This window comes from Cyanistes caeruleus, chromosome 22, assembly GCF_971803275.1.
Source record: "Cyanistes caeruleus chromosome 22, bCyaCae1.hap1.1, whole genome shotgun sequence".
NCBI classification, from domain to species: domain Eukaryota; kingdom Metazoa; phylum Chordata; class Aves; order Passeriformes; family Paridae; genus Cyanistes; species Cyanistes caeruleus.
Window position 1 is genome coordinate 914,199 of NC_141722.1, and position 20,790 is coordinate 934,988.

The following is a 20,790-nucleotide window of genomic DNA, read 5'->3' on the forward strand; positions in this document are numbered from 1 at the left end:
CCTGGCGGGGAGCGGGCTGAGTTTGCGGCTCTCGCATCTCCGCGCTCAGAGGATTTTCCTCCTTGTCATAAAACGCAGCCGGAGAGCCGAGTTTAATTCATTTATTATATTTTTTTTTATATTTATTTTAAAATATGATTTGCGTTTCACGATGTGGAGGGAAAGGCGCAGAACCCGCTGCCGGCAGCGAGGAGGCTGAGCTGGGATCGGGCTGGAAAAACCTTTGGGTTTTCCCACCTTTGCTTTTGGGAAAAGCCGCCGCATTCCCGGTCCTGCGGCCACTTCGGTGCCTTGGCAGGGAAAGAGCAGCTGCTGGAGAGAGAATAAGTGTTTAAAAAAAAAGGGGAAAAAGGAAAAAAAAAAAAAAAAGAAGAAATCCTTGTAATCTTGGGACGTGTTTAATCTGCGTCTCCCCGAATCCCAAAAGGCAGCGGGCCCCGTCTCTCTGATTTATTTTTACGCTCGCCTCGTTTGCATCCCAAAGAAGTAAACTGCTATTTTTAACCGCCGGTTTAAAGCTTAATTAAAAGCCCCTAAACTGATTGTTTTGAAAATTGATTTAGAGGAATGGCCCCAGGGCTGAGACGCTATCGCAGCCAAGGCGCGGAGCTCGCTGCGGGTTTAACCCCGGAGCCGCCGGTGCGGGGGACACGCGGGGCCGGGGGGGGGTCCCCACGCCCTCGGTGCTCAAAAGCTCTTTGTTAGCTCACCCGGCCGCATCTCCGGCCGTTTCCTGGGGTGACGGCCTTTAATTGAATTAATTACATCGAGGGGAGCTCGGAGATGCCGCTGACATCACCCCGAGGTGCTCCCAAACCCATTTGTGCTGGCGGGTGCTGAGGATTTATTTTATTTTTTTTTTTTGGAGGGTGCCCGAACCTCTTCGTGCTTTGCCAAACTCCCATTTTTCCCCCAACCCTTGGGAAACTCCAGGAATGATCTTCCGGAGGGGCTTTACCTGCTGGAGAGGGAATTGGGGCTGGAATCTGGAGGAGAGGGAGGGTGGGAAGGGAAGTGGCGTTCCAGCGCCGTAATTAGATGTAAACAAGAATAGAGACGGGGCTCCGTGGTCAGACAACTCGATTGTGAGGGGATTAACACCTCGGTAAACCAATAAAGGCCCCGAGAGGCTGCGGGCCAGGCAGGACCAGCCGCGGCTGATGGGGACACGTCAGGAACTCCCCCCAAAAAACGGCCCCGACACGCGTGGGGCCGCCCCGACAATTTGGGGAGGCCGGGTTTGAAGGCTCTTGGCTGAGGTTTGGGTTCCTGGCGGGGTTCCGCTGGTCGGGGGGTGATTCCCCGCCCTCCCTCGGGGTGCCCAGGGGCCTGGAATCGTTTCCCGGCACCCCTTGGCCCTGTTAATTAGGGCAATAAATGAGTTAAAGAGGATCTCCCGCCGGCCGAGCGGGGCAGAGCTCCCCCACCTCCACACGTGCCAGCGGGATGGTTCCTCTGGCACGAGGTTCCTGCAGCCCTTTAATTTCTCCATCCCTTCTTAATAACAGCTTAAAAATAATAAAATCCTCCGGAGCCTGCTCGAGCCAAACCCTGGCGGGCTCAGCTCCCCCAGGTTCGCCTCCAACCGGGCTTTTGTGGCCGCTCCTTTCCCTCCCAGCTCTCCCCAGCTCGGCTTTTCCCCCCCAGACTTGGGGAGGACGGAGGAGTTTAACCAAAAATAAAACCCTCCCGGGGTGGGTCCGGCTCTGAGGGGCTCGGTGCTACCTGCGAGCCCCATTTCCTTGGATTTCTGCCCCGCTTTTGGGGTTGAGCGGGACCCGAAGGGCTGGGAGTCAAAGCGAGTTCAATAACCCGGTTCTCTTTTGTCCCCCCCGTGCCTTCCCCGGGCTCGGGGCTCTGTGGGCAGCGCCAATCTCGGCTCGCTCCGGGGGCTCGGCTATTTCTTCCTCCCCGATTGCAAATAAGCGCAAGATTAGCACCAGCAGCTGTTTGGAATTGGAACAATGGAGAGACCTAGGAAGTGGAGAAATTGAAAAAGGAGGAAAAAAAAAAAAAACAACAAAAAAAAACCACTTCTTTCTTTTTTTTTTTTCTTTTTTTTTTCCCCCTCCCTCCCCTGCTCGCCCGGCTCAGAGTTCACCGAGTCAGACTGCCTGACTCGCCGTGACCTCCGCGGGGCTCTCCAACACCGGGGGGAAAAGAGGGGGGAGAAAAAGGGGGGAGAGGGGTGCACAGCGGGGGCTTTAATGAAATTTCCTCCAGAAATTTTACCTCCAGAAATTTTACCTCCAGAAATTTTGCCTCCAGAAATTTTTGCCTCCAAAAATTTTTCCTCCAGAAATATTTGCCTCCAAAAATTTTGCCTCCAAAAATTTTGCCTCCAGAAATTTTTGCCTCCAAAAATTTTGCCTCCAGAAATTTTGCCTCCAGAATTTTTTCCCCTCCAGAAATTAAGGAGGAGGTTCCGCGAGGTTCTGGACGTTTTGGGGCTTTTTTTTTTTTTAATGGGGATGAGTTTCACCCCTTCCCTCCTCCTCCTCTTCCTCCTCCTCGGGGTTCCTCCCGGGGCAGCCGGGGAGGGGTCCCCGTTTCGGGGCGCTGCGCGAGGTTTCAGTGGGATCCCCTAATGGATTTGACTCGGAAATCTCGACTTGACCAGTTTTTTCCTCTTTAAAACAAACTCATTAAACTTGTCAACACTCATTAGGGCCTTGAAGCGCTGAGCGGGAGCCGCCGGGGGCTGCCCGGGGAGGCAGCGCTGGGGAGGGGGCGGCTCGGCCCCGCTCCGAGGCGGCTCCGCCGGGAGGGAGAAGGCGCTGCCAGGAAAATCAACGCCTTAAAAGAGAAATCAAGGGAGGACAGAGGGAGCCGGCACGGGGAGGGGGCCGTGCCTTGGAAATGGGGGCAACCCCGAGCCCCCCCTCCCTGCCCCGGGCTCCACAAAGGAGGCGCCGGCTGAGGGGAGGGCTCCGGAGGGGACTCGGGGGTTTGGGATCTTCCCGGGGATTTTTGGGGAATGGATCCGCCGGGCTGCGATTCCTGCGAGTGCCGGGGGAAGGGGGAGAAGGAGGGGGAAAGGTTAGAGGCGGCTCCCGGCCCTAAATCCCCTGGAAATGAGGCTGCTCTCCGAAATTCCTTCCCAATCCCCCTGCCCGCAATATTTGCAGAGCTGTAAAATTAGTCGGGGATCGTCTCAATTCTGCCGGCAGGACGAAAATTGCTTTAGGGGGGGTGGGGTTTTGGGGGTGGACAATTAAATGTTGAGCATTTCGCCGTCCCTTTTCAACAGCGGTTTTGTTTGGGGTGGACCCCGAGTTGGGTTTTTTTTTTTTGTTCGTGGGTTTGTTTTGTTTTGTGTTTTGTTTTGTTTTATTTAACGGGTTTATTCCGACGCTTTTCAAGCCTCGCTTCTCCTTTAAGGGGCAAAAAAAAAAAAAACAACCAAAACCCCCAAAAGCCACCACCCCCACCTCGGTTAAAAATAAAAAAAAAAATCCCAAAAAAAAAAAAAAAAAAAAACCCCACCCCTCCTCCGAGCCCTTCTGTTCTTCCCCTTCCCTGAGAATGAGAACATCAGCTATTCAAGCGTATTGATGAACTCCCCCAAAAAGTTTATTAAGAGGGGAGAAAACAAAAGGACTAAAGGCCGCAGGCAACTGGACAGACAGTTTATAAACTGAGCTGCCATTGTCCCCCCGAGGCAGATGCATGAATACCTCTCAATGGGGCCCTTTGGAGTGACAAGATCAAGCCAGACAACAGCATGGTAAAAGGAAGGAGCGCTGCTTCTCCCTCCCCGAGCCCAAAGATCTGCTCCCCCTGCTCCTGCCGCATTCACGGACATCTGCAGGGGGAGGAATAAATAGCTCCTCGCAGCCCCGCGGCCCGGGGGGGTTCGCTGGGCCCACCCCCCGGCTCGGCTCTCTGCGCCATATGCTGCGCTCGGCTCCCTCCGGCCAGCGCTGTGAGCCCCACAAAGCTCCAGCTTCCCTGCCCTTCTCTCCTTTGGCCTCCCTTCTGGCCTTTCCCTTCCTTCTCTCCCTTTCCCTTCCTTCTCTCCCTTTCCATCCTTCTCTCCCTTTCCCTTCCCCTCTCTCCTTTCCCTTCCTTCTCTCCCTTTCCCTTCCCCTCTCTTCTTTCCCTTCCCCTCTCTCCTTTCCATCCTCTCCCTCTCCTTCCACTCTTTTCCTTTCCTCGTTTCATTCTTTTCCTTTCCCTCTCTCCTTTTCCTTCCCCTCTCTCCCTTTCCTTTCCCTCTCTCCTTCTCCTTCCTTCTCTCCCTTTCTGTCCCCTCTCTCCTTTTCCTTCCCCTCTCATTTTCCCTCCCTCTCTCCTTCTCCTTTCCCTTCATTCTTTTCCCTTTCCCTCTCTCCTTTTCCCGTTTTCCCTCCCTCTCTCCTTCTTCCCTTCCCTCCTTTCCCTTCCCTTCCCTCTCTCCTTTCCCTTCCTTCTCTCCCTTCCCTTCCCTCTCTCCTTTCCCTTCCTTCTCTCCCTTTCCTTCCCTCTCTCCTTTTCCGTCCTTCTCTCCCTTCCCTTCACTCCTTTTCCTTTCCCCATCTCCTTTTTCCTTTCCCTCTCTCTCCCTTTTCCTTCTTTTTTTCTCCTTTTCCTTTCCCCCACCCCTTTTCCTCCCCCCCTTTTCCTTCCCCCTCTCCTTTTCCATCTCTCTCTCTCCAGTTTCTTTCCTCCTCTCCCTTTCCCTTCCCTCTCTCATTTTCCTTCCTCCCATCCCCTTTTCCTTCCCCCTTTTCCATTTTCCTTCCCCCTTTTCCATTTTCCTTCCCCCTTTTCCATTTTCCTTCCCTCCTGACCCTTTTAATTCCCATTTTTTCCTCCCCCCTGTCCCTTTTCCTTCCCCCTTTTCCCTTTTCCCGATTTACGGCCCTGCCTGTCCCGGCGATCCCTCGTGGTCAATTAAGTTTGCACCGAGCAATTCCACTTAATGGGCTTTGATGGATTTATTTTATTTCAGGCTTTATTTTATTTCAGGATTTATTTTATTTCAGGCTTTATTTTATTTCAGGATTTATTTTATTTGACTTTTCCCTCTCCTTTCCCTGGATCCCAGCCCTGTGCTGTCAGGACGAGGGGATGGGGGAGGAAAAACACCCTGAGCATCCCACAGAAAGGGAGCAGGGGATGGAACACCCGGAAAAGTCCCCAAATCTCGCTTGGTTCCCCTCATTTTTACCCCTCCAGACCCCGGTCCCAGATGGAGGGAACGGGGTCGAGTAAATTTGGGTGGAACCGAGGAACTTTGGCTTCTCCCAGGAAATTCCCGGGAGCTGTGCGAGCACCTCAGATGGAATTTGATTGAATCGATTGAATTGGGACAAAAAGGACGAAGCTTTGGGAGCTCTGGGAGGTTCCAGTTCAGGATTTGGGGGGGTTTTGTTGCCTGGACAGTGGGAAAAGCAGGGAAAGGGTGACTTTGGCACCCCCTTGTCCCTTGGAACAACTTCCAGGGGTGCGGATCCCAAATGGCACCGGGGCAGGGAGGGAACTGTGAAGGGGAGGGCAGAGAATTCCCAGCTCGGTTCCCACAGCCAAATGTTCCCTGTGTTCCCATTCCTTCCCATGGATCCCATGGATCCCATCTCATGGATCCCATTGACCCCATCCCATCCCATCCCATCCCATCCCATCCCATCCCATCCCATCGATCCCATGGATCCCATCCCATTGATCCCATGGATCCCATCCCATTGATCCCATGGATCCCATCCCATCCCATGGATCCCATCCCTGGGATTGACCTGGAGGTGGGGTCCAGGAATGCCCCAAATCCCCAGATTCCACCTTTTCCAGCTGGAGCCGCTGTCCCCGGGCTGATTCCACTCCCGACCCTCCAAATCCAGGTTGGATTTTCCCAAAGGAACTTTGGGAGCTCCTGGAGAGGGGCTGGAGCTGCAGGGGCAGAACCCATGGACGGGAAGCATTTTCCAGGCCGATCCCACCATCCTGGATCCCATTTTGCCGCTCCAGGGATTATCACTTGTTGCCGATCCCAACCCAGCAGGGGTTGTCAGCTATTCCTGATGGTTGGGATTTATCCAGGAATCCCGGCCAGGCCGAGCCCCTGGGAAGATCCCAGACTAAATTAGGGATTAAATAACCTGGAGATGGGGAAATATAAAATCAGGATTTTTTTATTTGAAAAAATCAGTATCTGGAGCTAACAGATGGAATTCCTTATTTAGCACAAGCTAAAGTAGATCCGTAAAATTCCCCGGTTACGGAAAAATCCCGGCTATGGAAAAATCCCGGCAGGCACGGGGATGAGGGGGAAAAGAGAGCTTCCAATCCATGAAAATCATGGAATCTCCAGGCAATGAATCCCAGTGCCTTCAGCTTGGAAATTCCCGTTTTTAGAGGAAAAGCAGAGGGAATAAATCCGTGTTTTTGCAGTGGGAGAGGATGGATGGATGGATGGATGGATGGATGGATAGATGGAAATTCCATGGATTTTGGGGCTGAGGTTTGTGGCATGCCCCAGAGCTGGGGATAACCCAAGGGCAGCGCCTTTCCCAAGGTTTTCCTGGAATTCCAGCAGCAAATCCGAAGGCGGAACCTCATGCAGGAATCCCTGAAGCGCAGCTTTTCATTCTGCTCCAAAACCCGGTGCGTTTAGAGCGGCAAATTCCCGAATTCCCAAATTCCTGCGGCATCCGCGGGAGTTTTACCTGAAGGCAGAGCGCGGGCTCGGAGATTTGGGAGGAAAATAAAGCCTGGCCTGCCAAGGCTTAGCTCTGTGGGCGGCTTTATCCCGGCGAGCCCCATCCCGTCCCATCCCTGAGAGGATTCCCGATGTAAGCAGCATTTTAGGGATTCTCCTAAGAAGAATTCCGGGAATCAGCTCCGCGGAGCTCCCAAAGCCTCCTCCCACGGCGCCGGGAAGAGCCAAAAATCCCGGGAAAAGCCAAGGGAAACCCCCCAGAAGTGTCGGAAGGTGCTGAACTCCCCGAACTGGGATTTTTTGGGATGATTTGGGGGTTTTTAAAGCCTGGAGCTCATTCCTGAATATTCCAAACAAGGGGCTGCTGCCCCCAGCTGGGTTCCAGCGCTGCGAGCAAAGCTCGGCTCGCTCTGCCCGTAATTAATTAATTAAGGACACAATTGAGGGCTCACCTCTGCTCCCGGGGAATGGATGGAGCCCTTCCATAAAGCCATTCCCAACTCCGGCCAACATTCCTGGTGGGAAGAGCGAAGGGCCGTTATTTATTCGTTTTCCAGGACAATTTATGCCAAATTTGTTTTTCCCAGTTCCTCTTGGCAGCAAAAATTCCAATCAGGGGTGCAGAGAGGAGGAGGAAGGAATTTTATTCCCATTAAACCTGGAAATCAAAGCACATTCCCCCCCAAAAAATGCCTCAAAAACGCCACATCAGAGCTTTTGGAATCACCTTTTTTCCCCAAAAAAACTTTTTAATTTACAAAAAAAACTTTTTGAAGCTTTCCAGGTTCAGCGAGCTTTGATGTTGGAAAAGGGCCCCAAAGAGCTCCAGGCCACATCCCAAAAATAACCCCCAAAAAACGGGATTGAATGCTGCTGGGACCACTGGGAATCCCTTGGGAGTGTTGAGGGTGTTCCCGGGTTTATTCCAGCTGGGAATGGGCAGTTTGTGATTCGGGGCAGAAGGGAAAGACTTTGGGAAGGGTTCCAGGGAAACGGGAGCAGCTGGAAAATCTGGGAATGTCAGCAGCGCGTCCTCGGCGGGGTTTGGGGCGCCGCACCCCAGGGAAAGGGAAAAAAAATTGGGATTTTTATATGGAAGGGAATGAAAGTCCAGAGGTGCCACCTCATGTCCCACCTGGAGCTCCCAGTTCCAGAAGGAATTTTGTCTCCTGGAAGGAATTTTGTCTCCTGGAAGGAATTGTGTCTCCTGGAATTCCTCCACTTTTCCAAACTGATTTTGGGTGGAGTCTCGGGGGTCAGAGGGTGAGAAACGGGCTCGTTTTGGGGAATTCTGGAAACTGAGGGAGGATTTGAGGAGGGATTTGGGATCTGGGATCCACAAGTTCTGCGTCTCCTGGGTTTTCCTGCTCTCCTGCGTGCGGGATTTTGGTTATTTGGGAAATTATTCCTTTCCCATCTCTAAATCTCTTGTGGACGATGGAGAAATCCATGAAATCCCAGCGGGGAACGCGGGATATTCCGTCTGAGATTTCCATGGATCAGAGCAGGGATCGGTTCCTGCTCCCCCCTTCCTTCCCACATCCCCACATTTCTGGTCTGGGATTCATTGGGGTTGATCCATGGAAAATGGGTTTGTGTTTTCCTGGGGCACAGGAAAAGGCCGGTGCTCACAACCGCATCTCCCGATTAATCCGTGCGCTCCTGGGGGCCGGGAATTCCCCACTGGAAATTCGCTCCCGATTGTTTCGGCTCCCAAACCTGCAACTGCTTAGGTCCGGCTTTAATTCCCTCCATCTGAGCGGCCCCACGGTGGGAAAACCGGGAGATCCTTCCACTCCCACCTCCCGGAAAACTGGGAACAGCTGGGAAAGGGGAGCGTTGGCTCAGTGGGAATCCGCCTGTCCCTGGATTTGGGATCTCCTTGGATACTCTCGGAGCAGAGCTCACACTGGAGGGATTTGGCCATAAGTAGTGAATTTATGGAATTTAAGGAGTTTCATCTCTTCAGATATGGATTTAAAAATCCCCGATTTTCCCCCATTCCCAGGTTATTTTATCCTAAATCCAACCCCTAAATCCAAACCAAACCCTGCTCCCTGTGTTCCCTCTATTTTCCCTAAAAAATACGGAACTGAGTCATGGCTTTGCGGGCTGAAAATCTGGCTCTGCTGCCGGAATGTTCCGCAATTCCCGAGTCCAAGGCCTGGCTGGAAGGGCCCTCCAAAGGGTTCCGTGTCCCCAAAGAGTTCTGTGTCCCCAAAGCAGTGCTTGGTGTCCCCAAAGAACTCTTGGTGTCTCCAAAGGGTTCCGTGTCCCCATAGGGTTTCATGTCTCCAAAGGATTTGATGTCCCCAAAGGTCTTGGTGTCCCCAAAGGGTTCTTAGTGTCCCCAAAGGGCTCTTGGTGTCCCCAGAGCTGCTCTCGGTGTCCCCAAAGGTCTCAGTGTCCCCAAAGGGTTCAATGTCCCAAACTCAGTGTCCCCAAAGGGTTTAATGTCCCTAAAGTGCTCTTGGTGTCCCCAAAGAGGTCAGTGTCCCCAGATGGTTTGGTGTCCCCAAGTGCTCAGTGTCCCCAAAGCTCTCTCAGTGTCCCCAGAGCTGCTCTTGGTGTCCTCAAAGCTGTTGTGACTTTATGTCCCCAAAGGTCTCGGTGTCTCTAAAGGGTTCTTGGTGTCTCCAAAAGTCTCTCAGTGTTCCCAAAGGGCTCTTGGTGTCCCCAAAGCTGCCGAGGCACCGAGGGAGCTGAATCAGGACAGGAGGGACAGATCCCAATCCCATTCCTTTTCCCAGATCCTCTTTGGGGCCGATTCCCCAAACCAGGGACCCCAAATCCCTCCAGCTCTGCCCTGATTCCGGGATTCCGGCCAGGATGGGAGCCAGGCAGGGAGGGATCGGCCGGAATTTTGGGAGCAGGGGCTGGATGGGGGTGCAGCCACCTGGGAAGTGCTTCCAGAGGCTCTGGAAACCCTTTGGAAGCAGAGCCATTTGGTTGTGATTTGATCCCCCCCGAGCGCTTCCCACCTCCAAAACTCTGGAGCAAATCCAGGCCTCTGGAAGGCAAAATTATTCCAAAGGGTTCAAAGGAAAAGGGAAAAGAAAGGAGCCTGATTTTTATGTTATTTTTTCTGTCGTTGTTGTTTTTTTCCCTTTTCCCAAAGTTTGGAAAGAGCGCCCTGAGTTGTTCTCCAGCATTTTCGGGAGCGTGGCCAGCCCAGCATTGGGAATTTCCCAACAATTCCGTTTGTTCCCAGCAGTCTGGAGGGCAAATCCATTCCCAGGGAATGAAATTTCCCAGCTCCTCGACGAGGAATTTTTTCTTTTCCCTTCTCTCTTTTATTTTTTTTTTTGCGGGGAAGCGGAATTATCCGCTCCCAAAAATATTGGGAATTGCAATTCCCGTTGCAGTTCCGTGGCTGGTGGGTTATGGAATAAATTGGGAAGGGATTTTGCTGAGGGAATTCTTGCACAGGGAGCTTTGGGATTGGGTTTTGTTGGAATGTGGGGAATAATCAGCTTCCACGGAGTAAAAGTGACCTGGCTGCACATCCAGAATTTGGATTTTTCCTGCCAAAATGGGAAGGATCCCATGGAGAGGGAGGCGTTGATTAAATCAAATTAAATCCAGGGATTCTTGGGAAGCTGTGGGCCTGCTCAGCCCAGCTCTCCAAGCTCAATATTCCCAAATGTTTGGGAATTTTTATCGAGCTGTTTATGAAATGTGTCATTCCCTTTTCCTGGGCTCTGCCAGGAAGAAAACTCCCGGAAAAAACTCCGGGTTTGGAATTTTAGTGCCGGGACTCTTTCCTTTTAGGATTCCTGAACTTCCCGGTGCACCGGGCAAAGGGAAGGGAGAGGCCGATATTTTGGGAATTTCATACGGATTTTAGCCTGTGGAGCTGTTCCCACATGGAACATCATGGAACATTCCCGCATCCCAGGGAATTTTGGGGATCGAGGAGTGGGGGATGGATGGATGGATCTGGAAACACCGGAAACTGCTCCAGGGCATGGAGTTGGACATGGAATATCGGGATTTGCCGGGGAAGGGGGGGTTGGAGTTCCTGAATCTGCAGGGAAAGGAGGGAATTGAAATCCTTTTAGGGTCAGATTTGCCTCTTCCCGGTGTCCCCCAAGGAAAACCCTTCAATCCCATTCCCTGGGGAAACCGGGCTGCTTTGGGATTTTTGGGGCTGGTTTGGTGTTTCTGGAGCTGCTTTGGGGTTTCTGAGGCTGCTTTGGGATTTGTGGAGCTGGTTTGGGGTTTTTGGAACTGCTTTGGGGTTTTTCAGGGCTGGTTTGGGGTTTTGAGACCGGTTTGGGGTTTCTCAAGGCTGGTTTGGGATTTTTCAGGGCTGGTTTGGGGTTTTTGGGACTGGTTTGGCATTTTCAGAGCTGGTTTGAGATTTTCAGGGCCAGTTTGGCTTTTTCAGGGCCGGTTTGGTTTTTTCGGGGTCGATTTGCATTTTTTCAGGACCACTTGGAGATTTTTGGGGCCAGCTTGGAATTCTCAGGACCGATTTGGAATTTCCAGGACCGATTTTGGCTTTTTGGGGCCGTTCCCGGTGCCCGCACACCCCTGGCAGTGGCAGCCGCCACGAGACGTGGCAGCAATTAAGAACTGAGCGTCTTTCCCAGCAATCCTGGAGCTAAGGAACCACCATGGTCCAGTGCCTCAAAAATCCCCATTAGCCCACGCCACTTATGGCCATAAAATTCCTCGTTTTCTGCTTTTCATCGGCCTCACCCCGGAATCTTCGTTTTGCTTTATTTCTACATTTGCACTCCAACAATGGCAATCAGCCCGTGCCCAGAGTGTTGCAAATCAGAAATTTGTCCACATTTTTTCCACCACCTTCCCGGGCGAATCCGCCTTTTTCCCTGGGAACGGCCGGGAGCAGGCGGGGGAAGGGGCCGGAGATTGATCGGAGCCCTTGGAAATCGCCGGGATTGGGGCAGGGAGAGGGGGAGCAGCGGGAATTCTGCTGTCAGAAGGCAGCTCATGGTGGCAGGAGCTGCTCTGGAAAACACGGAGCCTTCAGGGAGTTTTCCCCAGCCCGCTCCGAGAGTTTGGATTTGGGGTTTTTTGGGAGTTAGTTTGGGTTTAAAGCAGCCCATGCTGGTTAAACTGGGAGAAAGACCCACGAGGTTCTGTCTGTGGAGTGAGGGAAAGGAAGATCCAAGGATGTTTTGTTCCATCCCTTGTGGCCTGGGAGGGTTTTGGGGTTTGGGGGTTTGGGGTTTTGGCAGCTAAGCGCTGCTTTCAGTGGATTTGGGGATCAGCCCCACAGATTAGTCCCGGGCTCTCTGCAGAGCTGGGACAGCTCCCAGTTCATGTCCCAGAGCTGTGACCCCACCTAGGCTGTCCCTGTGGGGACAATTTTGGGGATCAGCCCCACAGATCAATCCCGGGCTCTCTGCAGAGCTGGGGACACCTCCCAGTCCCCTCACTGTGACCCCACCTGGGCCGTCCAGGTCCATCTCAGGACCAGGCTGTTCCAGGGCACCAAGAGCCTTTCATCCGAGCGGCTCATCCCGAATTCAGCCCTGCTTCCCGCGTGGGGCTCATCCCGCGGGCCCATCCCGGTGTTTCCCGGGAGCGGGGAGCGCTGGCCGCGGCCGGAGCCAGCTGGCAGCGGGGACCGTCACCCCTGGTGACCTCTGAAGGCAGCTCTGAGCAAAGCCTCGTGCTCCGTGCCCTTCCCAGGGAGGTTTGTCGGAATCCAAAGAAACAGGAACAGAGGGAAGGGAAAAAAAAATAAAAAATAAAAAAAGGGAGATTTTTAGGACTTAGCCGCGGCCTGCCCGGATTTCCCTCTCTGGCATTTGGATACTGGAGAAAAAAAAATGGCTGGGATTTAAAAAGGGCTCGGGGAGGAAAATTCTGGCTGGCGGGAGCTGCCTCGTGCGGCTGCCGGGGGCAGGGGTGACCTACTAAGGGCTTTTTATTCCTCGCCGGCCTCTGGGATATCGGGAGTTGTTCCGCACAAATCCATCCTCTCGCCCTTCCTGAGCCATCCAAACCCGGCTCTTCCTGCTGGATCTGCCCCTGCTGTCACCTTCTGTCCTCTCCCTGTCCTGTGTTTCCTGGGATCATGGGATGGGTTGGGCTGGAGGGACCTTTGAACCCACCCGGTTCCACCCCAGGGATTCCTGTGGCTGCTCCAAGCCCCGTCCTTTCCAGCTTTGGGCGCTTCCAGGGATGGAGAATCCTCGGCTTCTCTTGGAAATCTATTCCAGAATTCCATTCCAGGCCTCTCTGCCCTCACAGGGAAGAATTTATCCCAAATATCCCATCCAAACCTCCCCTCTTTCGTCTCAAATCCTGTCATTCTTTCTCTTACCCCTCGTTCCCCAAATCTCAGAGGTCGATGCTGGAAAACACCTTTCCCTAAAACCTTTTCCCTAAAACACCTTTCCCTAAAACCTTTCTGCTGGAGTTTATCCTTTCCTGCCAAGGCATTCCCAGCCCCTCTCCTTGAATATCCTGAGCAGGTTTGGGGGCCAAAATAGAAGGAAGGTGTGAAAATATCTGGGATATTTTCCTTTCCCTTCCCTTTCCCTTCCCTTTCCCTTCCCTTCCCTTCCCTTCCCTTCCCTTCCCTTCCCTTCCCTTCCCTTCCCTTCCCTTCCCTTCCCTTCCCTTCCCTTCCCTTCCCTTCCCTTCCCTTCCCTTCCCTTCCCTTCCCTTCCCTTCCCTTCCCTTCCCTTCCCTTCCCTTCCCTTCCCTTCCCTTCCCTTCCCTTCCCTTCCCTTCCCTTCCCTTCCCTTCCCTTCCCTTCCCTTCCCTTCCCTTCCCTTCCCTTCCCTTCCCTTCCCTTCCCTTCCCTTCCCTTCCCTTTCCCCCCTTTTCCCACACTTTCCCCCAAAATTTGGGGATTTGGGATAACAAGGAATTGCTTTCATGTGTTGGCCGTGGGAATATTTTCAATCCAAATCTTAGTCCTGAGCTAAAATTTCCACACTTTGGGAATACCGCTGATTTTTTTTAAATCCGTAAAACGCTCCAGAGCTGACCTTTTCCATGGTTTTGATGGAATTTTGAGGGTTTGGAAAGGGAACATTACTGTTGCTGTGGGAATGAAATGGATCCAAGGGCTCCTACGTGGGAATAAGAAAGAAAAGGTGGAATTTGGCTTCTCGGAGGGAATTCCATGCCATTCCTGCTTGATTTTTGAGAGTAATTTATGGATTCATCAAAATGAGGAGAATTTATGGATTTGTGGTTGTGGTGAACTGGACTGAACTCCAGAGGAATGTTTGGAGCCAGGCGTTGGAATTTTGGTGGATTGCAGGTTCTTCGCCTGTGGACTGGGGACTTCCAGGGGTTTCCATGGCTCTGGAATGGTTGGGAATGGTGGGGAATGGAATGGCAGGGAATTCTGGCTTTCCCAAACCTTTCCAAACCATTCCCAGCCATTCCCAACCATTCCCAGCCATTCCAAACAATTCCCAACCATTCCCAGTCATTCCCTGCTATTCCCAGCCATTCCCAACCATTCCCTGCCATTCTAAACCATTCCCAACCACTCCCAGCTATTCCCAACCATCCCCAGCCATTCCAAATCGTTCCAAACCACTCACAACAATTCCCTGCCATTCCCAGGCATTCCCAGCTATTCCCAACCATTCCCTGCTATTCCCAGCCATTCCCATCTCCTGGAAGTTTCCCATTCACCCCAAATTTCCCAGCTCCCTTTTGTCCCCGGTTCCCGGGGCAGCGGCGCATCCTCGATTCCCAGGCCGGGAGAGGAATTTCGTCCTCCCAAACCGGGAGAGCCGCGGCCGGCACCGCGCGCAGAGCTCGGTGCTCCGAAGAACCGCGGGGATCCCGAACCCACGGAAACCAAAAAAAAACCCCACGAAAACCCCGAACCATCAACACCGCCGCATCCCCAACCCCGAGCTCTCCTCATCCCTCCCCCCCTCCCGCGGCATCCCGGGCTCCTTCCCGGTGGTTTTTAATATTCAGGCCGTACCTTCCACATGAGCAGTGCTGAAGGGCCGAGTGTCGGGGTTCATTGAGAGCGCGCGGGGCTGTCAGCCGCACATTCAGCCGCCCGCGACCCCCTAAGGTGCGGCTCCAAAGGAACCCGCACAAAACAAAACCCCCCGGTTTTGTTCAGCCCAAGGTGAGACAATGCGGGCAGGGCCCTGCTCCAGATGACAGCGCTGATAAAGGAGCGCGGCGCAGGGATATCTTCCTTTCTTCGCGCTCCTCCATTCAATCCTTCTTTCTGTCACTCGCATTCTCTCTTCCCTACATTTCCCTTTCTTCTCTTTCTTCTGGCGGGGACGGGCCCGGGGGTTCAATCGCGGGCGAATGTCACAGCCCCGAGGGGCGCGTCCCGCCCGGGCCTTTCTCCCAAACGCGTCCCGGGGGGTTCCTGACATGAATGGAAAGCTGGGAGCGGCTTTTTTTTTTTTTTTTTTTCTGGAGAGGGGGAAAAGCGGGCAGGGAAGGGGGGGAAAAGTGGAGAGAAAGAGAGATGAGGCGGCGGGAGCGCGGCAGGAAAAGCGGGATTGGCAGTGGGGTGGGAATATCCACAGATAAACACGGATTAATTTATAAATGTATAGGAAATGTAATGCCCGAATCAAAACGCACAGGGACACGGCGAGTGGGTGAGGGATAGAAATTCAGATATTCCAGAAGTCCTCCGTGAGTTTTGCTGCGTCCCTGATTTCCCAGATGGAGCATGAAGGGAGGGGAGGGAAGTGGTGGATTGGGGCCACCGGGATCTTTCCCTGGCACTGGGATCTGTCTCTGGCACTGGGATCTGTCCCTGGATCAGGGATCTGTCCCTGACACTGGGATTTGTCCCTGGCACTGGGATCTATCCCTGGCATTGGGATCTCTCCCTGGATCAGGATCTCTCCCTGGATCAGGGATCTGTCCCTGGATCAGGGATCTGTCTCTGGCACTGGGATCTATCCCTGGCATTGGGATCTCTCCCTGGATCAGGGATCTCTCCCTGGATCAGGGATTTCTCCCTGGCATTGGGATCTGTCCCTGGATCAGGGATCTGTCCCTGGCACTGGGATCTCACCCTGGCACTGGGATCTGTCGCTGGCACTGGGATCTCTCCCAGGATCAGTGATCTCTTCCTGGATCAGGGATCTCTCTCTGGCACTGGGATCCCTGCCTGGCACTGGGATCTCTCCATGGCTGCCACAGCTCTGGAATTATCCAGCAGCCCCAGGAGCTCCCTCTCTCCGGGACTGGAATCTTTGGGAATCTCCAGGCCTGGAGGGAAGAGCTCCTCCTCCTTCAGGAACCTGAGGTGGGACCAAGGCAGGGGATGCAGGGGTTGTCACTGATGGGAAACTGAGCCTAGATTTGTGGGATGGAGCCTCTGGGCACACAGGACGGGAAGGAATGGGTCAGACCATGGGCAATCCACCCCAATATGCAGAAAAACCTCTGCTGGGGCCTCCCCAGAAGCTGAAATGTGGCTGTGGGGCTCCTGCCCAGCCAGCTCTGGGAAAATTCCGGACTAAAAGCCACTGGAATAGATCAGGGCTGTGGGATGAGATCTGGGATGGAAGAACAGCCACGTTTCTCCAGAGAAGAACCGAGGTGTGAGGGTGAAACTCCAGGGTCCTTCCCTCCTTCCCTCGGTGGCTCGGAGTGGCTGCCTGGAAGAGAGGTGGGACAAGGCTAAGAGAATATTAGTATTTCTTTCAGTATTTTAGCATTTGTTTTATTTTTATAGCATTTTAATTTTAGTATTTAATTGGGTATTTATGGGTATTTTTATTTTTATTTTAGTATTTATTTGGTATTGATGGGTATTTATTAAAGGCCTCCCACAGATACCCCTGGGGCACTCAGGAGCCTCCCAGGCTCCACCCGAGGTGGACGATGCTCACGGGTTTTTCAGACAATTATAAACTTGCTCCATTTGCATATCGGGGGTCAATCCCCCAATTACAGCTCCAGGTAATGAATTTATTAAAGTTTTAATAACTCATTTTGTTGATCCTTTGAGGGGCCTGGGGCTGTCAGGCGCCCTTGGGTTTGTTTTGTCTGAATAAAACGGGCCAACAGCAGCTGACAGGCCGTGGGTTCAGAGTTGGGGACTAGAGCAGTGCAGGACCTGAAAAATATAAAAGCTGAATCCTAAAGCATCGCCCTCCTTCCTTCCCTCCTTCCCTCCCTCTCTCCCGGGCTGGATCCTGCCACAGGCACGAGGCCATGAATATTGAAGTGCCAGAGGGGCTTTTATGGACTCCACAGATGTGCCGGGACTCGGGGCAGGCCCCAGCACCTCGGGCCGCTTGAAAAGGCCGAACAAAAGCCCGAAGAAAGAGGGCGAGGGGCGGAGGGGGCAGGGAGGCGAGGACCAGGAAAAAAAGTTGAAAGCGAAGAAAAGAGGGCCGGAGTTGATGGATATTCCATCTGTTTGTGCTCGGGGAATTCACAAAGGCTGCCGGGACGTGGCTCCCTGTTTGCCCTGCCTCCCTCCCGCTTCGGCTCGCGATGTTCGGGATGCGTTGGGTTTGCTCGGGAAGGAGCGGAAAGTTTTGGGGGTTTGGGATGTGTGTGGGGACTGGGCAGTGGGGCAGATCCTCAGGAACAGCCCCGTGGATCCCTGCAGGGAATCCCTGGGATCGGATCAGCCCCGTGGATCCCGCTATTCCCACACGGAGCCTCTGGGATGGGATCTGGGATTGAACCTGCCCTGTGGATTTCAGTATTCACACAGGGAACCTCTGGGATCGGATCTGGGATCAGATTGGCCCCGTGGATTCCACTATTCCTACAGGGAAACTCTGGGATCAGATCTGGGATCAGATCCCCCCACCTCTGAAGGAGAACAAGTTTTGGGATATTCCCAGAGTTTTCTTAGGCTCCATGCATGGCTTTGGGGAAGAGCAGCTGGGTAGGGAAGGAATTCCGTCCCCTTTGTGGGTTTGGAAAAGCCCTCCTGGCCTTCGGCTCCCGACCAAGGCGCCCCCTCCCAGCCCCACCCACTGTGGGGGTGAGTGGGGTTCGTTCCACACCTCTCCTTCCCCGGGAATTCAGGAATTCCAACCTTTCCAAGGAGAGATGGACAAGGGGGTTCTGGAGTTTGTGCTGGGAAGAACAAAACGGTGGCAGGACAATTCTGCACCTCCTTTTCCAACTCCCAATCCTGTTCCCTCCCCTGTCCCACTCCATCCCCAATCTCACTCCCAGTCCTGTTCCCTCCCCAATCCCTCTCCCTCCTCAATCCTGATCCCTCCCCAGTCCCGTTCTGTCCCCAATCCCAGTTTTTCCCATCAATCTTTCCCGGGATAAGATCCCAGAGGATCTGCCTGCCAGTCACCCCGCTGCTTCCCACCCTTCATCCTCCCCACCCAGGAAGGTGCTGCTGGAAATTTCTGTGCCTTCCCCTTTGCAGGCTGCCCGTGCTGAGCAAGGGTAAAACTCCACCAGGTCATTCCTGCCACAAAAATCCCGGGAAATTTGGGTCTCACCCTGCTCCTGCTGCTGGCAGCCATTGCCCACGCAAGGAAGGGCTGGAAAAAATGAAGGGTTTGAGTTTGGGATGAATCCTGGGATTCTCTACATCTTTGGAAAACCGGTGGCACGGGAGCTTTGGGGAGAGTGAAGGAATGGATTATCCGCTATATTCCATCCGGATGGGAATGGGAATGTGGCGCTGCGAGAGCGGCAGGTGAGGGAGCTTTTCGTGGGGTGTGCTGGATGTGCCGGAGAACCCATCCCAGCTGGAAAACATTCCCTGTCCTTCCCCGCATCCCTGCCTGACAGCGGCAGCTGCTCCGGCTGGGAGCAGCTGGTCCCAGGAATTCCCTGGGAGTTTTCCCGCTCCCTCGGTTCCAGCTTTGAGGTCGGGTTCTTGGAGCCGGGCACTTGGCACCGGGAGCTGTTCCCAGCCCTTCCCGGCCCCCAGGGTCACCAGGGGTGGATCCCGCCAGCTCTGGCATGGCTGGAAATTTGGGATAATGCCCAGCAGGAGCATTGGGAAGCTTAGGAATGGAGAGGTTTATCCTGATTTTGGTATTGATTATCTCGAGTCTTTTCATCCCGAAATCAGCACCACACTGCGGACAGAGGGTGACAACCTCTCCTCCTCTCCCAAAATCCCGTGGACAAATCAGGGATCCTTCAGCAGGAGCTGGGGAAGGAGGTTTGGGGTGGTTCTCCCTTCCCAGGTGAAGCGAGGGAGGTGAAATTTGGCTCAAATCCTTTCCCGGGTGGTTTTCCCTGCACCTGGGGAGCTCCGGATCGCGGGAGCGGGATGGGAGGAGCAGCCGAGCTCATGAATGATGGAGCGGCTCCGGCGAGGAGCTTCAGGGAATTTGCTGGAGCTTTCCAGATGTGCCTTTGCTCCTCCAAGGCCCAGATGTGCAGGCTCCTACCTGCCCCGCATCATCTGGGGCCCAGATGTGCAGCCCTGCTGCTCTCAGGCACAGATGTTCCTTCTCCTGGAGGCTCCAGACCTTCCCTGGAAGCGGGCAAATCCCAAAAATCTCCTTTTGAAACAAATTCTGGCTGCGCACAGAAGAACTTCGACATCTTTTAGGATTTTTTTTTTAGGATCTTTAAAATGGGGGGCAGAGGGATGGTTCCAGAGGGAGCCATCAGGGAATTTCTCACTGATTTTGGAGGAGAAATTCAGGAATTAGCTTTGGATCTAAAAGCTGAACTCTTTTAAGGCATTTAATGGGAATGCCAGAGCTTGAAGGAGGGAAAACCTCTCCAAAAGGTGTTTTTCCCCCCAAAACAACCCCTGGAGCAGAGCTTCCCCTGGCTCCAGCACCTTTTCCAAGATCCCACACCGCAACCTCCCCACAAGCCCCGGGACATAAATGGAATTTTGTTTGGAATGCAGAGGCTTTTTGTGGTGATCTCGGTACAAAGGAGGCGGCTCCGGGGGGATCCGCGCCTCCCACCCCTCAAACTCCCCGGCAGCTGTCGGGAGCCACAGCTGCAGCTCCCAGCGCTGCCAAGAAGAAAGGCAGATTTTTGGGTGATGATAATGTAGGAGCCGAACGAAAAAAGGGTGGAAAAAAAAAAAATCGGCTGGAAAACACGGTTATAGACTTCAGGGAACTTTACGGTCAAGCTGAGCTTACGTAAGCCCTGCTTTAATCCTAAATTAGCAAAGGTTGGCCCGAAAGGGAAAGGACTTTGCTGCGAGCACGATTTGGTTCTGGCTCTCAGCGAGGCTGGGTGGTTCCTGTGGAAAACAACAGCCAGGCTCGGAAAGGGAAAAAAATCAATTAATCCGGTGAATCCCTTGTTTTCTTGGGAAAGAGGGAAAAGGTGGCAGGGCTGGAGCTGTCCCCAGCTCAAAGGTTTCCTGTGCCCTGTTGTCCCTTCTCTGCTGCCCTGGACTGAGGGGACATTTTTGTGGTGTGGCTGAGACCCTCCAAAATCAACATCAGCACCCCATAAAGCCCCACATGGAACACCTCTGGAATCTGGGATTGCTCCAGGAGAGCCAGCATTGGAGTCCCAGCTCCTCCAAAAGCTGCTGAGGACCTGGGGAATATCCATGTGGGGCCTTCTGCTGGATCTCTGGCCAAAACTGGGTTTATTTATTCCAGCTCTGCTCCTTTGGGTTCAGGAGAGCCCCAGGAGGCCACACCTGGTGCCGGGATCAAGGCAGGGAGAAATTCCTCCCTGGGAGGGTGGGGAGGCCCTGGAATGGATTTCCCAGAGAAGCCGTGGCTGCCCCTGGGACAGCGGGAGGTGTCCGTGTCTATGGCAGGGTGTGGCGCTGGATAAACTCCGAGGCCTTTCCAACCCAAACCGGAATATTCACAATTCCAAGCTTTATTCCGCCGACTTTTCCAGGCTCTCTAACCGTTCCAATATTTTTCCCGGTGGGACTGAACCTCCCCTCGCTGATCTCCCAATTCTCCCCCTCCGCAGGGAACCGCCTGGACGAGGGCTCGGACGTGGAGTCGGAGCCGGACCTGCCGCTGAAGCGGAAGCAGCGCCGGAGCCGCACCACGTTCACGGCGGAGCAACTGGAGGAGCTGGAGAAGGCCTTCGAGAGGACCCACTACCCCGACATCTACACCCGCGAGGAGCTGGCCCAGCGCACCAAGCTCACCGAGGCCCGCGTGCAGGTAAGGCCCGGCCTAACCATGTATGCCCCAGAATAACTGCTCGCAGCCCAGCCTAACCTTGTGCATCCCAGCCTAACCCAGAACTCCCCAGCCTAACCCCACACATTC

At 53.7% G+C, this 20,790-nt stretch overlaps 1 protein-coding gene across 2 annotated transcripts in view; it reads left to right on the forward strand.

The window, feature by feature from the left end:
- PAX7 (paired box 7) overlaps positions 1 to 20,790 on the forward strand; it is a 93,109-nt gene that overhangs the window by 20,286 nt on the left and 52,033 nt on the right. For both annotated transcript variants that reach the window (XM_086860578.1, XM_086860577.1), the window contains exon 5: positions 20,483 to 20,682. In XM_086860578.1, the coding sequence (XP_086716704.1) occupies positions 20,483 to 20,682 (200 nt within the window). The remainder of the gene's footprint in view (positions 1 to 20,482; positions 20,683 to 20,790) is intronic.